Source organism: Quercus lobata, chromosome 4 (genome assembly GCF_001633185.2).
Source record: "Quercus lobata isolate SW786 chromosome 4, ValleyOak3.0 Primary Assembly, whole genome shotgun sequence".
Taxonomy (NCBI): domain Eukaryota; kingdom Viridiplantae; phylum Streptophyta; class Magnoliopsida; order Fagales; family Fagaceae; genus Quercus; species Quercus lobata.
Genome location: NC_044907.1, coordinates 12,912,082 through 12,929,214, shown reverse-complemented (window position 1 = coordinate 12,929,214; position 17,133 = coordinate 12,912,082). Strand labels below are relative to the sequence as shown.

Genomic DNA, 17,133 nt, shown 5'->3' with positions numbered 1-17,133 from the left:
GGGACCAAAAATTGAACTTTTAAAAATTAGGACCGGACTCAACCGGATACCTTAGAAAGTTAGAAATCCTTTTTTTTTTTTTAATTAGTAGTGGAGAATAAATGGATTTTCTTTTTTTTTCCTTTTTGGAATTTGGTCTTCTTAAGAAGGGCAATATATATATATATATATATATATATATATATTTGAATTTTAATAGTTGTCAATTTGATTCCTATTATTTTTAATTTACAGCTAATTTGGTCGCTACTGTCAAATCACAAATTTTCTCACATTTTCTTACACTTTCTTAGTAAATAAACAAAAAAATACAAATCAAATTTACCAATTTCTAACTCTAGTAAACACAGATTAACTTAGCAATTAAAAGAAACCCAAATTTGGACCTACAATAACTGCAAATTAAAAATAATATAAACCAAATTGATTATAATTTGAAAATAACGGTTGTGTCAGATTGATTACTACCAAAATGCATAGATCAAATTAACACTAATCCCAAATGTGGGGACCAAAATATATATGTAAGGACGCGATTCGTGGCGGACCGTAACAGTGTCGGGTTCGCGCGTGAAAATGCCCCTAACAATATCATTTATAGAGCGTGGGTTTGGAAGGCTAGGCCTTGGTTGACAGGCGGTGGGCTTTTCGTGGTGTACATACAAGTTTCGGTTTTCCTTCACCCCTGGAGTCTTTCTCCTGGAGGTGGGTTGGGAGGCTCTGGTTTCTGGCCATTTTTCCCAACCCCCTCCTCAGGTTACTTCTTTTTCCTTTTATATTCGCCTGCGTTCATTGTCCTTCGTCCACGTATAGGGTCAATCTTTCCAAAATTGATACTTGTCCCATCAGTCCATATTCAAAGTCGTTGGGGGCGATTGTAAAAGTCAAGAACTGCAGCTCTGTCAGGTTCAGAGCATTGAATGGCAGTAAGAGCAGCTTTCCCTGGATATTTTAGATCTTTTGTCCTGGTTTCGGTCCTATACCGTTTCTGCCCTCCTTTCAGGGGGGAACTTTGGGTCTGCCGAGGACTGAGCCGTCCTCGGCGATGTCCATAGGCTATTTGGTCGAGTTTGGGCCATAGCCCTCCTCGGCTTGGTCCTTCGGATTTTCCCCAGGTAGATGGGCCCGGCCCGTAAATCATTTGGGCCCCACAATAGCCCCTCAAAACCCGGCTGTCCAACCTCTTGGTTGGAAAGGGGGGTTTTGGTGATGCAAAACCTCTTCCTACGGCCCAATCAGTTTGGCCTTTTAATGATGCTGGCGGCTTCTCATCTGTCCAAGAAACGCGCCGGTCTATGAGGTAGCCTTTTGATTTCGCGCTTGATGCGCTCTTACCGCTTGGGTATCCCAAAACGTGCTTTTAATAATCATTATTCACGAGATTACTTTGATTCGACGGTTTATTTTGATGGGGTGGAGAAGTGGAACCGGCGTGTTTGGGTTCGCTGATTCCTTCGGAAATCTGAACCTATTAAATGCCCTTCTCTCCGCCCTCTGTATAAATAGGACAGGAGGAGGTTATTGTTTTTACCAAAAATCCCTTTTCATCCCCCTGTGACCCTGAAATACTTAGTCTCCCCTAGGATTCGGTTTACTCGCTGGTTTATACACCTAATCGTAAAATACTTTACCATAACAACAAGGGATGCAAAAGCCCCACCCCTCCCAAAAACGCCACGTTCCGATAAAACTTATCATGACTCGATCGGGACAAGGATGGCGAAGACTCAAAATCAACCTCATCCTTCTTTCAGTCAAAATCCGAAGCAGGGACTCGTCACGTCAAACTTTCGACGTGACTGAGTCGAGAACACCCAAGATCGTTACCATCCGGCTCCTCACGAGCGTACCTAATATGGCGCCGGCGTGTTAGGAGTCAGGGCTGAGACAGGGGCTAAGTGCTTCTGTTTCTCCCTCTTTTGCTCCTTGGTGCCCTCCTCCGCCTTCTTCTTATAGTCTTCCCAGCACCAGTTCCGCCCTGGTGCTGTTTCTTTTCTATCTTTTGTTCCTCCCTTTGTCTCTTCATTTCTCTCTCCTCTTCTCCTCCTTCTTTACTCATGTCCTCCATCTTCTTTATTCATTTTCTTTTTTTAAAGTGAGTCCCTCTCTCGGTATGAGCATCAATGAGGCAGAGATTGGAGAAACTTTGAAGACGAGATTAAAAGACGCTTGACAGTTTACTTTTCTGTACTACAGATGTAATGGTTGCTTAGGCAGTTTACATTTTGTATAGGCTCGTCTGAGCCCCTTTTTGTATGTTGTAATGATTTTTTTTTTTATATTAATAAAAATTGTTGTCTACCTTATTTCGCATGTTATGTCTCTATGTTTTCATAAATTTGCAAGCACTGCTCGGCACAATAATATAGCATCTAAACCAATGACGACTAAGACCAAAATATTTGATAATAGAATGATGTCGCCATAGCTTTAATAGGAATGCCTGGCACAATAAGGCCGACCCGTAAAAAATAGTACTCACCCGGAACTAGCCGAGGAAAGAACCGAAGGCTTGATGCCGTGTGAGAAATAGCCGTCCGAGGACATATCCCCTGCCAAATGAATAGCCCTCTTATACGACTAAATGCTGGGGCGTTCCACCCCCTTCCTTACACCTTTATTGGCCTTAACATTTTATGGCGTTTAAGCCGGGGATGAAGTGACCTGACATTTTTACCAAGTAACCTTTCTTATGAGAGTCAAACCTTTTCTTATCCAAGTATTTGGTTTTCCCATAGGCTTGAGTCCGAGGACCATGCAAGGCCTTGGTTCTGCCCAATAACTTGTAATTTTTGTAATTTTTCGTGCTTGGCTTCCCCATAGGCTTGAGTCCGAGGACCATACAAGACCTTGGTTCTGGCCAAAAACTTGTAATTTTTTATAATTTTTCGTACTTGGTTTCCCCATAGGCTTGAGTCCGAGGACCATACAAGGCCTTTGTTCTGTCCTCGGGCCCATATGCCGAACGGGCCTGGGCCGCGAATTTACTGGGCCCACAAATTAAAAGGTGTTTCCATAACTTTTGATCACGCGGTACCTTTTGGCGTCCCAGTGTTCGAGGTGCAACTTCTCGAGACTCCTTTAACCTCAGGGTTGCAGACGACGTTGGAAGTCGAGCCAGAGACGTTTTGTCTGTAGCGTTCCTTGGGACGCTGCGCGAATTAAATGCCACCACCTTATCTTTTAACATAAATAGGAGAGAAAGCTGCTCTATCCACACACAACTTTTTCAGATTCCTCCCCTAGTTCATCATGCTTGAGGCAGGGCTTGGGAAAAAGGAGCTCCCTCCGCCACAAAGGCGCCATGTCTCTCCGAGACTCAGAGTAGGGAGGTACGGGCCAAGGAGGTGCAAGTTCAAGGGAGCATTCCATTTCGTCATAGGGGAGAGGGTCTTTTTCCCTCTTCTAGTCAAAATCCGAAGCAGGTTCTGGTCATGCCCGATTTTTGGTATGTCAGAAAAAGGGATTTCCACCATCAGCACTGTCTACTTTGTGGCAGGCAGATTTTTGCAGGGGCTTCCCAACTTCCGGCTCCCTGCACCTTTTCTGTAGATGGTGTTAGCCTGAGGTCAGGTTCTTTTGCTGCCTGAGTTACGGGCGTGTAAAGGCATGGAGGAATGGTTTCCTTAGACAATAACTCGGCGCAGTAGCCAACCTCTCCTCTGAGCTGTCCCCACGGCCTTCTCTCCACTCGCTTGTGTTTTCCTTTACTTATGCAGTCAGCTTTAGTGTAAGCTTGTTTCAGCTTTTCATTGTACACTGTACTGTTCCTTTGTCTTAATAAAATATGTGTCTACTTCTCCATACATATCTTTCTTCTTCATAACATCTACTTTATGCATGAACATTAAATGCAAGCCTACCCTTAAGGATATTCCAGGCAGAAAAAATGCTTTAACACAGGTTCCTACTAATTTAAACTCACAAATATTATCAAGTACAGCAATGGTAACTTCCAATAAGTTAAACTCTTGGAACTAACCGGGATAAGCGCTGAGTACTACGTGATGCATGCTAGACCAATGTCCGAGAACGATAACCTCTAAATAATTCGTCTGAAAGGGTAACTAGGTAGCGAGGGACTTTGGTTGTGCTTTTGGGGTAATATGTTGCACCGTATCGCACCAACCCCTTTGATACTGGGGGTCCGAGGGTAGACCGGAATCCGCAATCAAGGTATTAACCCGTCTGCTAACGCGGAGTTCTCTTCGGAGGGATTTCGAGGTTTACAGGCCATAGTTTTTTCTTTAAATAGTTGATTCCTCATCCAAGTAGTTGGTTTCCCCTGAGGCTTGGGTCCGAGGACCATGCAATGCCTTGGTTCTGTCCAAAACCTAGTTTTCATTACATCCAGGTAGTTGGTTTCCCCTGAGGCTTGGGTCCGAGGACCATACAATGCCTTGGTTCTGTCCAAAACCTAGTTTTCATTACATCCAGGTAGTTGGTTTCCCCTGAGGCTTGGGTCTGAGGACCATGCAATGCCTTGGTTCTGTCCAAAACCTAGTTTTCCACATCCAGGTAGTTGGTTTCCCCTGAGGCTTGGGTCTGAGGACCATGCAATGCCTTGGTTCTGTCCAAAACCTAGTTTTCATTACATCCAGGTAGTTGGTTTCCCCTGAGGCTTGGGTCCGAGGACCATGCAATGCCTTGGTTCTGTCCAAAACCTAGTTTTCCACATCCAGGTAGTTGGTTTCCCCTGAGGCTTGGGTCTGAGGACCATGCAATGCCTTGGTTCTGTCCAAAACCTAGTTTTCATTACATCCAGGTAGTTGGTTTCCCCTGAGGCTTGGGTCCGAGGACCATGCAATGCCTTGGTTCTGTCCAAAACCTAGTTTTCCACATCCAGGTAGTTGGTTTCCCCTGAGGCTTGGGTCCGAGGACCATACAATGCCTTGGTTCTGTCCAAAACCTAGTTTTCCACATCCAGGTAGTTGGTTTCCCCTGAGGCTTGGGTCCGAGGACCATGCAATGCCTTGGTTCTGTCCAAAACCTAGTTTTCATTACATCCAGGTAGTTGGTTTCCCCTGAGGCTTGGGTCCGAGGACCATGCAATGCCTTGGTTCTGTCCAAAACCTAGTTTTCATTACATCCAGGTAGTTGGTTTCCCCTGAGGCTTGGGTCTGAGGACCATGCAATGCCTTGGTTCTGTCCAAAACCTAGTTTTCCACATCCAGGTAGTTGGTTTCCCCTGAGGCTTGGGTCTGAGGACCATGCAATGCCTTGGTTCTGTCCAAAACCTAGTTTTCATTACATCCAGGTAGTTGGTTTCCCCTGAGGCTTGGGTCTGAGGACCATACAATGCCTTGGTTCTGTCCAAAAACCTAGTTTTCCACATCCAGGTAGTTGGTTTCCCCTGAGGCTTGGGTCTGAGGACCATGCAATGCCTTGGTTCTGTCCAAAACCTAGTTTTCTCTTTGTGCGGGATCTTGGCCTTAGGGGAGTTAGCTCCTCAGCCAAGCCCCTAGAGTTTATCCATACAGTTAACGTTACAAAGTGCCTAGTTTGCTCTTTATGGGGGACCTTGGCCTTAAGGGAGTTAGCTTCTCAACCAAGCCCCTAATCAAGAAACGTAGTTCCTAACGGAACTTTATACTAGAATTTTATAACTAACGGTTAGATATAACGAAGAAACTCTACCGACCCACTTCCTATACCAACACACAAGCCTTCCCCACAGACGGCGCCAATTGTAAGGACGCGATTCGTGGCGGACCGTAACAGTGTCGGGTTCGCGCGTGAAAAGGCCCCTAACAATATCATTTATAGAGCGTGGGTTTGGAAGGCTAGGCCTTGGTTGACAGGCGGTGGGCTTTTCGTGGTGTACATACAAGTTTCGGTTTTCCTTCACCCCTGGAGTCTTTCTCCTGGAGGTGGGTTGGGAGGCTCTGGTTTCTGGCCATTTTTCCCAACCCCCTCCTCAGGTTACTTCTTTTTCCTTTTATATTCGCCTGCGTTCATTGTCCTTCGTCCACGTATAGGGTCAATCTTTCCAAAATTGATACTTGTCCCATCAGTCCATATTCAAAGTCGTTGGGGGCGATTGTAAAAGTCAAGAACTGCAGCTCTGTCAGGTTCAGAGCATTGAATGGCAGTAAGAGCAGCTTTCCCTGGATATTTTAGATCTTTTGTCCTGGTTTCGGTCCTATACCGTTTCTGCCCTCCTTTCAGGGGGGAACTTTGGGTCTGCCGAGGACTGAGCCGTCCTCGGCGATGTCCATAGGCTATTTGGTCGAGTTTGGGCCATAGCCCTCCTCGGCTTGGGCCTTCGGATTTTCCCCAGGTAGATGGGCCCGGCCCGTAAATCATTTGGGCCCCACAATATATATATATATATATATATTTTTGTTTTGCTACCCAAAAATGGGGGTTAGGTAAGCTACACCAACTCTCGAGCAGGGCACTCAAGTTTAGACCCGCGGACCAACCCTTAAGGATGTCCACCAATGAAAGATTGCTAATAGTGGGACTCGAATTTAGGTGAGTTAGACGAAGTATCCGAATCATACCAACTGAACCATTCCCGTTGGCACCAAAATAATATTTTCTTCTTATTAAGATTTGGAAAAGAAGAAACATACGGCAGAATTACCCCAAACATAGGGCCAATATTGCGCGAGGCTCTTGAGGATTTGGGCCCTTTATTTTTTTAATATGGTCTAAATTTGGATTGTTGTGGCTATAAAAAAAAAAGGGCTTCATGCCTAGTACTCTTGTGATTACTGCTTTATGGTGCCACGGCCCATTACAACTTAAATGAATAGTTGTCATTTCTATTCGGTTTAATCAGATAAACAGAGAAACTAGGACAACAATCTTATATTATAATTCAACTAAAACACATATGAATGATCCTTTTAGTCGGAAGATTTGTAATAAAAATATAAGAACTAATTTTCTAAAGGGAATTTTATGAATTTAATTGATTTTGCACGCTTATCATTTTTTTTTTTTGATTTTGCACGAGACAAAATTAGTCAATTAATTCGTATTATGTGTTTAATGTGCATGAAGTCTACGTTAAATCAAAAAATGATAAACAATAAAATATTTTTGCATTTTTATTGTTTCTGTGACTGAGACTGATTTGTGAGGAAGACATGGGTTCCAATTAGCTTAATTGGTAAAATCTCTGATGGTTAAATAAAAGATCTAAAATTCAATCCTAAATTACACCAAAAATTGATTGGTGTTTTGGTCTGATGATAAATAGTTATTATCATGAACAGACGTCATAGGTTGAAACTACCTAAAAAAAATTTGTGAGGAAGAGAATGAAGAGGCTGAGAAGAAAGGAGAGGAAGAGATTTGTGAGGATGAAAATGAAGAAGAGATTTGAACGTGTAGGTAGCTAAGTAGGATTGGAAAAGTAAAAATAATTTAAATGAGTGGATGAGAACAGTTCAAGATAAGAGTAAAAAAAAAAAAAAAATTGCAAAGAGATAAAGCCGAGATAATTTTAAAAAAAATTAAAAAAAAAAACTGTGGAGAAAGGAAAAAAAGGATTGGACTGTGTGCTAAAATTTTTTAGCTTTTGCGAGTATTTAAAGCTATTTTATCTATTTTACCATCTTATTTTATAAAACATTTAACATCAATGGTTTTATTTTAGTATTTAATCACTTAAAATAATATAAAATAATATATCTACTACAATAAACAATAGCCACAACTACAACCATATGTAAAATATATTACGTTGCTTTAACATTTGAGCTACAATGCACAACTATAAATGGTTGTGCACGGTAGCTAATGAGTTAAATTTTTTACTTATGACACCACCAATATAGCATACTTTTTGTATATTGTGATGTTAAAAATAGCATTTTAGTAATTTCACACTATCAATATGGATAATCTTAGGAATTTAAAACTTCTTTCTACCGTGCAATTTCCCACCTCATGTCACTTTCTCTTCAACGGTACTTATTGATTGATTGATTTTTTTTTTTTTTTAAAATTATAAAATAGGCTGAGTTATAACTTGTAATACTTATTTTTTGGACCCTACTTTCAACTTTAGATAAAGAGCTACAAACTTAATTACTGCTACTCCAAGTTTGTTAACAATTTCTTTAATCTTTTTAAAAAATATTGATCATACCTCATACTGCCTATGATTTTTAGGTATTGGGAATAATTATGAATTAATGTCATCTTTAGCATAAATTTTAGGTATAACAAATTATTATTGGTGTTGGATTTTTTTTTTTTTTTGACTTATTTAGAGCTTACCACGTAGGTTTGAAACTCTCACATTTTCTACATCATCATTATTAAAAAAAAAAAATTATTTTTCACTATATATCCACCTAATACTTCTGCTAAAAAGTAAAACTAGAACCTAATAATCTATATATCTATTTATACTATAAAATAGAAGTTTCTGACTTTTTTGTTTCTGACTTTTCTTGGAACTTCTTTAGAGCTTCCCACGGAGGGTTTGAAACTCTCACATTTTTCAATGTCAGCACTATTTAAAACAAAAAAAAAAAACAAAATAAAAAGATTGTGTTAGCAGACACCATTAATAGCAGTTTATTGTGTTAATAGTTTTTTGACTTTCTTTTTGCAGTTTTTTGTCTTTTTTTTTTTTCAGCTTTATGTCAATATTTTTCAGCTTTATAAACTATTGGATCAACCTCTTAGAGAGAAAATAAATATTAAAATAAACTCTAGGACCAGTTTTATGTCTTTTTCTTTCATTTATTCAATTTTTTTTATTAAATGAGACCCACATTAGTCTGTCCTTAACAAAGTGCTTATTAACATTTTCCAAAAAAACAAAAAAAAGAAAATGAAGGTATTTTTCACTATTTATCCACCTGACACTTCTTCTATTAACTAAAACTAGAACCAGATAATAAAAAAAAAGCTCTCCTTCCCCAAAAACTCATATCTCAAAAACGTGAGACCCCAAAAGCCACCTCCTCTAACACTCTTGAAAAAACACTCACTAGCGTAAAAGAAACCCAAACTGAAAATATTCAAGACATTAATCACACAAATCGCGTAGTGAAAATATGACTGACCCCCTCGCTCTCTCTCGTGAAGAACAAGCTGAGCTTACGCGCAGCAATAAGAAAGTAAAAAACGTCAATCACACAGATTACGGTGAAGGACAGGACACAATGCCACTGTCTCCTAATCATAGTTTTAGTCCTTGGAACCGGGCTACTTCCTTCAAAGATAAACTTATGGGGGAGATTCCTGGTGCCTTTTCTTAGGCCTTTAAGCTTGTGGATAACATGGAGGATGAGTCGGACTTAGAGGAAGGAGAGGTGGAAGCTTTGCGAGAAGGGCTTGCTACGGTGAGTTTTTCTAAGGATTTTAAACGGCAAATCCGAAAGCCATGGGGTTGTGCATTCATAGTAAAGGTATTTGGCCGCTCAGTGGGCTTTACATTTCTCCACAATAGACTGTTGTCTCTTTGGAAACCAGTTAGAAGGTTGGAATGTGTCGACCTGGGTCATGGATTTTTCCTTACCCGGTTCTCTTTGAGAGAAGACTATGATGCTATTCTCAAGAAAGGGCCTTGGTTCATTGGCGAGCATTTTCTCTCCATAAGACCCTGGGAGCCTGATTTTCGACCGGCGACGGCAAATGTTTCATCCATAGCTGTATGGATTAGGCTCAATGAGTTGCCTATTGAATATTACAATGAGGAGGCCCTAGTGCAGATTGGAAAATCTATTGGTACTGTGTTGAGAATTGACACGCATACTGCGTCGGAAACCCGTGGAAGGTTTGCGAGACTGTGTGTGCAAATTGATGTTACTAAGCCGCTCGTGACATGTATTTTTATTGGGAAGTTCAAACAATCGGTGTCGTATGAAGGGATACATAGGCTTTGTTTTGACTGTGGAAGAGTTGGACATCAAAAGGAAATCTGTCCTTTTACCATCCGGCGAGATATTCCTCCACAGACGTCGAAGATGGAGGCTGAAGTCGGCGTGGCAGTGAGCTCATGCAGAGTGCATGTTGCTGACGTGGGGAAAGATAAAGGAGGCCCCACAGGGAGCGTGTTGGCTGCAGGGCATGAGGAGGAGTCTGTAGGGGCATATGGTCCTTGGGTGGTTGTTACTCGCAAAAAAACAAAAAATTTCAGAAGTAGTGGAACGCATTCTCTCCAGGGATTTGTACCATCCCGTCAGGTGCAGGGGACGGTTGGGTTTGCGCCTAGGATTGTTGATGGGCCAGTGATAGCTGAATTTAGCAAGGAAGGCTTGAGGGAGGCTAAGAGGAAGCACCTAGCACCCAAAGTGATAAATGGGGCCCAGCTAAGTAATGTCTTGCAGGGCCTTAGGAATGTGTCAAACCACCAAGCCCAACACGCATTAGCAGATGGCCCATTCCAGCCTGGGTTTAAGTCAGCCGACTCTCTTAAAGGAATGAATATAGGGGCTCCAAAGACTATTAGTAAAGTATCTGTGAAAGGGAAAAAGGATTTCGTCAGGGCTAGGTTGCACAAAGCTCGGTCTACAGGCGCCGTTAATGGAGCTTCTTCGTCAGTTAGCTTGTTTGAAATTCTGCCAAGAGAAAAGATACCTGTTTTCAGCGCCGATGATGATCGGCATCAAGGAGCGCCTGCAGATTTTCATTTCTCCGCCAAGGTGCAATCGGAGATGGATGCTGATTCTCAACAGTGTGGTCATGGATTTTCGCATGGAGAGCTAAGTGAAATCACGTCTGGCTGTGGCTTGTCTCAATCGGTGGGTAGAGGTGGCTTGGAGATGGTTCAAGATGTGGATGAGAATGTCTGCAAGGATAAGAGAGGCAACTCGGTGCGAAACAAAAGCTCGGCGTGAAATGGGTCTCCCGATGTGCAGGCTTGTGATGAGGGTGCTAAGAACAGGGCAGATGAGGGGATGGAAGATGCAGGTTGGATGGAGCTTGAGGGTGGAGGCGAGGCAAATGCCGCCTTTTAACGCTTGCCGGTTTTGTCCTGATCAATCTGTCATTATGAATGTGTTAATTTGGAATTGCAGAGGGGCTTTGAAGCCCAATTTTCAAGATTATATTAGAGAATTGTTTCGCAGTCACAATCCAGCGATTCTAGTTGTGATGGAGACTCACATTGGTGGGGTGAGAGCTAGGGAGATCACCGATAGGCTTCCGTTTGAGAATGCTATCCATACGAACACTATTGGTCTTGCTGGGGGTCTGTGGATGTTGTGGAATTCGGGAAGGGTGGATGTCACTCACTTGGCAAGTACGGAGCAGGAGATCCATGCTATTGTAAAGGTATCGAATTCTGACTCTAATTGGTTGCTCTCTGCTATTTATGCTAGTCCTAGGAGTGCTGAACGGGAAATTTTATGGAATAATTTAAATAAGACTGCTGATTTACATGATATGCCTTGGGTTATTGCGAGAGATTTCAATGAGCCGCTTACTGGGAAGGATAAGTTTGGTGCTAGGCCAGTGAGTGTGAGCAGATCCTTACTTTTTAAAGATTGTTTAGATAAGTGTAACATGATTGATATTGGGTTTACGGGGGCTCGCTTTACCTGGACTAATAAAAGACCTCTTCAAACTCTTATCCAAGAACGGATAGATAGGTTTTTTGTGAATCCTAGATGGTGCTTATTATTTCCTAACGCGAAAGTTACACACCTCAATCGATGCCATTCAGACCATTGCCCTGTTTTGCTTGATATGCAGCCAAGACCTTTTGTAGGGAGGAAGAGGCCTTTTAGGTTTCAATCTTGTTGGCTGTCTGACCCCTCCTTTCCAAGGGTTGTTTCTCAGGCGTGGCATCCAAATTCTTCGTTGTTTGAGGCAATTAAGGTTTTCACTGAAGATGCAGCTAAGTGGAATAGATTGAACTTTGGAAATATTTTTGATAAAAAGAAAAGCATTATGGCTAGGTTAAATGGCATTCAGAAGGTTGTGTCGGTTAGGCCTTCAAATTCTCTCCTTAACTTAGAGAGTGAATTGCAAAGGAAGCTTGAAGTGGTGCTTACGCAAGAGGAGGAATTTTAGGCCTTGAAGTCTCGAGTGAATTGGATGATTCAGGGAGACCGAAATACAGCTTTTTACCATGTCTCAACCCTGGTGAGAAGGAAAAGAAATCAGATTCTAGCCATAAAAGACCTTACTGGGGAATGGATTCATGAGGAGATGGGAGTTAGGGAGTTTATCAGAAGGGGTTTTGAGGGAGTGTATACCTCCTCGCATCTGAGTAGCTCTCGGATTAACCCTCTAGTTTCTCATTGGCAAGCCAAGTTATCAGAGGAGGAGAAGATGAGTATTAGTGGGGCTGCTTCGGAGGAGGAGATTAAATCGGCCCTTTGGTCGCTCAAGCCTTTCAAAGCTCCTGGTCCAGATGGTCTCCATGCCGGTTTCTTCCAAAGATTCTGGCTGGTTGTGGGTAAATCGGTTTTGGAGGAAGTTGGGAAAATCTTTTCGGAAAGGAAAATTCCGGATTTCTTGAATAGGACCCACATTACCCTCATCCCTAAGATTCAAGGTCCTGAAACGTTGGGTAATTATCGTCCTATTAGTTTGTGTAACACTGTTTATAAGGTTGTCACAAAGATTATTGTCTCAAGGGTTAGACCCTTTTTGGATAAGCTCATCTCCCCTCTCCAATCAGCTTTCGTGCCAGGAAGGAAAAGTGTTGACAATGTTATCATTGTTCAAGAGATCATCCATTCTCTTAGCAAAAAGAGAGGTAATGTGGGGTATATGGCTTTGAAGATTGATTTGGAAAAGGCTTATGATAAACTTGAATGGAGTTTCATTAGAGATATGATGATTAGAGCTAATTTTCTAGAGGATCTAGTGGAGCTGATTATGAGCTGTGTATCTACTATTTCAACGGAAATAATGGTCAATGGGGAAGCCTTGGAGCCAATATACCCGTCAAGGGGGATTAGGCAAGGCGACCCTCTTTCTCCGTACCTTTTCATCCTATGTATGGAGTTTCTTGGTCATCTCATTCAAGAAAAATGCCATGCCAAGCTTTGGCAGCCGGTTAAGGTGTCCTAAAGTGGCCTGGCCTTTTCTCACATGTTCTTTGCGGATGACTTAGTTCTTTTTGCTAGAGCTGATGCAATCAATTGCTCCACAATTAGAGATGTGTTGGATTCCTTTTGCAAGATTTCGGGTCAAACTGTGAGTGAAGCCAAATCTAGAGTCTTTTTCTCGCCAAACATGGGTAGGGACAGCAGGGAATCTTTTTGTGAGATTCTTGGGTTCCACTCTACTCCATCCCTTGGGAAATATCTTGGTTTCCCAATTAGACACACGGGATCTTCTTCTTAAGATTTCAATTACATTCTTGATAGGGTAAAGAACAAACTAGCGGGATGGAAAGCTAATTTGCTTTCCTTAGCTGGCCGTACGGTGCTCATCCAAGCTTCCTCCTCTGCCATTCCAGCTCATGTTATGCAGTGTGCTCAGTTGCCGACTAGAGTTCTTGATGGTATTGATCGGGTAAACCGGAATTTTCTTTGGGGTTCGTCAGAAGCCGCTAAGAAAGTTCATTGGGTTGGCTAGCATAAAGTAGTTATTTCCAAGGAGGAAGGGGGTCTTGGGCTGCAGGCTTCAAAAGGTAGGAACAAGGCCCTTCTTGCCAAGTTAAATTGGCGTTTTCACACGGAAAAGGATGCTTTGTGGTCCCAAGTGTTAAGGCAGAAATATTGCAGCAGTAGAAGAGTGAATGCTCGAAATGGGAATAGGCTTCCAAGCTCTCCGATTTGGAGAGCGACGAGGAGAGGAATGGGAACTTTTGAGAAAGGTGCTATATGGACGATTGGGAGAGATAGCAATCTAAACTTTCGGCTGGATTGCTGGATGGTTCAAGGGCCTTTGCATAAACTGATTCAAGGTCCTTTAACCTGAGAGGCCAGTCATCTTAGAGTGAGAGATGTGTTGACAGATGCAGGGTGGCAATGGGGGCTGATTCCTTTTGAGCTTCCCTATGACTTGAAGTCTTTGATCCAGGCTGTTCCGTTCTCAACTATGACTAGGGGAAGTGATAAGTTGGCTTGGGCAGGTAACCCGAGGGGTTCTTTTGATCTAAAGAGTGCGTACTCTATGTCTTTGGTGGATGATAATAATCCTCGGCTCAAATTGGGGTGGGTTTGGAAGCTGGAAACTCTTCCTAGAATCAAATATTTCATATGGCGTTGTGCCCATAACAGTATAGAGGTGAAAGGGTGTTTGGTGAGAAGGTTTATAGGGGAAGATGATAGTTGTCCCATTTGTCAAGTGGAATCCGAGTCTATTCTGCATGCTATTAGGGACTGTCCAAGGGTTAAGGCTGTGTGGATTTAGCTGGGTGTTGGGTGGCAAAACCGAGAGTTTTGGAATGAAGATTTGCAGGATTGGTTGAGCTCCAATAGGAAGGATAACAGTAGCCGTGGGGGACTTCAATGGAGGATTTTATTTCCTATTGCTGTGTGGAGCATCTGGAAGTGTAGAAATCAGTGTGTTTTCAATGGGAAAAGCTATAATCCAAGACTTGCTGCTTGCATTCGTGATAAAGCCTTTGAGTTTCTGTATTATGCTGTTCCGCCTAGACAAGCTATGTGCAATGTGATTAAGAGGATTCCTTGGGAGAGGCCTCCTATTGGTTGGAAGAAACTTAACACTGATGGCTCTAGTTTGGGAAGCAATGGTCAAGCTGGTTGTGGTGGCATCGTGAGAGATGAGCATGGGAGGTGGCTAGCTGGTTTCTCTAATTTTATCGGTTCAGCAAGTGCCTTTGTAGCTGAAATGTGGGGTCTTAGAGATGATTTAGTGCTGTGCAGCAACCTTAATGTCCAATGCCTATTAGTTGAAGTCAATTCCAGTGCTCTTGTTCTTGCTTTGCTTAATCCCAAGTATGTTAACTTGGTAGTTTCTCCTTTATTGGATGATTGCAGACATCTTTTGAGCTGTTTCCTTCAGGTCCAGATTAATCATTGTTTCCGGCAAGCTAATCGTTGTGCTGACGTTTTGGCTAGAATGGGTTCAGCCTAGTGTTTAGATTTTTCTGTTTTTCACAGTCCGCCTGTGGACGTTTTGGAAGCCTTTGAGTCTGATCTGAATGGTTTGTGCTTTGACAGGTCTTGTCCTGTTCGTTCTGTAGCTCCTTAGTTTTGTTTATTGAATCGTCTTTTATACCAAAAAAAAAAAAAAAAAAAAAAACCCAAACTGAAAAACCCTATTGAACCCATAGCTAACGCATCAATTGCTTTTCTTCTCTCTCCATCCAGTCTCTGTCTCCAAAGCTTCCACCTTTGCCGGTCTTCTTTGTTTACCAGTGGGGTCTGTTCTTTGAGGTAGTTCTGCTTTTCTCTATGAATTTCTGTTTAAAAAATAGTGAGAAAAATTGAAAACTGAGATGTCAAAGTTTCATCAAGTAGAGTCCAGGTAGATAGTATTTGGGAAAACCCAGATATAAATTGTTGTCAATATAATCAATAAATCTATTGTTGTTATTTTCTGGGCTTATTGAGTTGTTGCTTTTGTTTTTGTCTCTTAATGTAATATATATTTTGTGGTCTTTAGTGAACTGCATTGGATTAGTGATGTGAAAATTAGTTATAACTAGTCACAGACCCGCGCATTGCGCGTGATTATTTTTTATGGTGATCTCATTATTATTATTTTGTAATTTGAACTAATTTAATGAAAAGTAATGCATTTCATAATCATATTTATCACAAAATAATTTTTTATTATTGTAGAATTGTTTTATTTAAAATTTGAAACCTTAATTCTACCATAGTTGGTTGACTAATTTTTACATCTCTAAGTCAATTAAACACGTTTTACATGCTACATGTAAACCTTCTTTTCCATAAGGGTTGAAATAATGTGCGTAATATTTTTTTTTCTATGGAAGTTAAAAAGAATAAAATTCACCTTGTCTTGATGTTTTCTAAAAATTAAATTTGGAGATTCTCTTTCAATAATTATGAAAATTCCAAGCAATAATTCAGAAGGTAATACATGTTACATGTTCATGCTTTGATTGTGTAATTGTACGATTGATTTGGGTTGTAATTTATAAGTTGAATATGGTGGTGTATATCCAAAAGGGCCTAACTATGTTGTTTAGGATATTGAATATAGTGTTGTGTGTGATTTATAAAGTAGCGACGGTTGTAGTAATTAAAAATTGGTTTTTCATTGTCTTTTAAGTTAATAAAAACCTTACATCTACTTTTTTTTTTCAAAAAACCTTTACATATTTTTTTAACGTGAATCTTTACATATACCTTAATAAGTAAACCCTATACATTTCATTTTCTTAGATGCATAAAAAAAAGACATCTATTCCATAATAATAGTGACTAATTAGTTTTTTCATGTTCTCATTTATAACGTTTCTTACTGTTATTATATTTTACTGGCTGTTGATTTTCATAATAGAGGCATTAAATGAGAGTTAAATTCTTCGAATCTTTCATTAGATTTTAAAAGTCATGGTGTGTGAAGAATATAAGCATTTAATGACTTTTTTTTTTTATATATTTTATTATTTATAAATAATGTTAAATGAAATGTAAAAAAAAAAAAGATTTTGAAAATTTTCATCTTTATTTCTTATATATTTCTATTATTACTGAAGAACGTTTTCCTTTTAGTTTTGATAATAAATATGATTTTCTAGATTAGAGTTTGATCAGTTTCAAGTTTAAATTTTGTATGATTTTATTTAATTGTTGATTATATGATTTAATTAAGTGAATTTAACGTGTGGGGCCCGGCCCAGAAATAATGGGCTATTCCAAATTCAGGCCCGTCCGAGGAGCGTCCTGTCCGAAGAAAAACCACATATGAAGCATTACTCAATCCCAATAAACGCCAAGGAAACCTGTCCGAGGAGTAACTCCTCCTCGGACATCACGAAGCCCAGACGAGGAACTCTCCCCAGCCATTTCAGTTTATCCTCCCAACATATAAAATGAATAAAATCCAAAATATCTCATGGAGAGCTACCACCACATTAATTGCGCCCCAACCACCTTCTTGGCCGCATTAATGAGGAAAAGACCCCTGAACAGTACCGCCTTGGCCTCTGCAACTCACAAAGGGAGAGATGAGGGCGTCTGATGGGACAGGTAATCAAGTAGATGCTTAGATGATCAACAAGTGTAAGGTTGAGATGAGAAGAGGGGAACTATATAATGTAGT

At 40.9% G+C, this 17,133-nt stretch overlaps 1 protein-coding gene across 1 annotated transcript; it reads left to right on the top strand.

Moving 5' to 3' along the window:
- The first annotated feature begins 10,809 nt into the window (after positions 1 to 10,809).
- LOC115984623 lies at positions 10,810 to 11,985 on the top strand. Its single transcript, XM_031107645.1, has one exon. It carries the CDS (start codon positions 10,810 to 10,812, stop codon positions 11,983 to 11,985), a length of 1,176 nt encoding a protein of 391 aa, XP_030963505.1.
- The last annotated feature ends 5,148 nt before the right edge of the window (positions 11,986 to 17,133 follow it).

Bases quoted from the DNA above. Each gene is read 5' to 3' on its own strand.
- LOC115984623 (XM_031107645.1), top strand. From the start codon at position 10,810: ATGGGTCTCCCGATGTGCAGGCTTGTGATGAGGGTGCTAAGAACAGGG.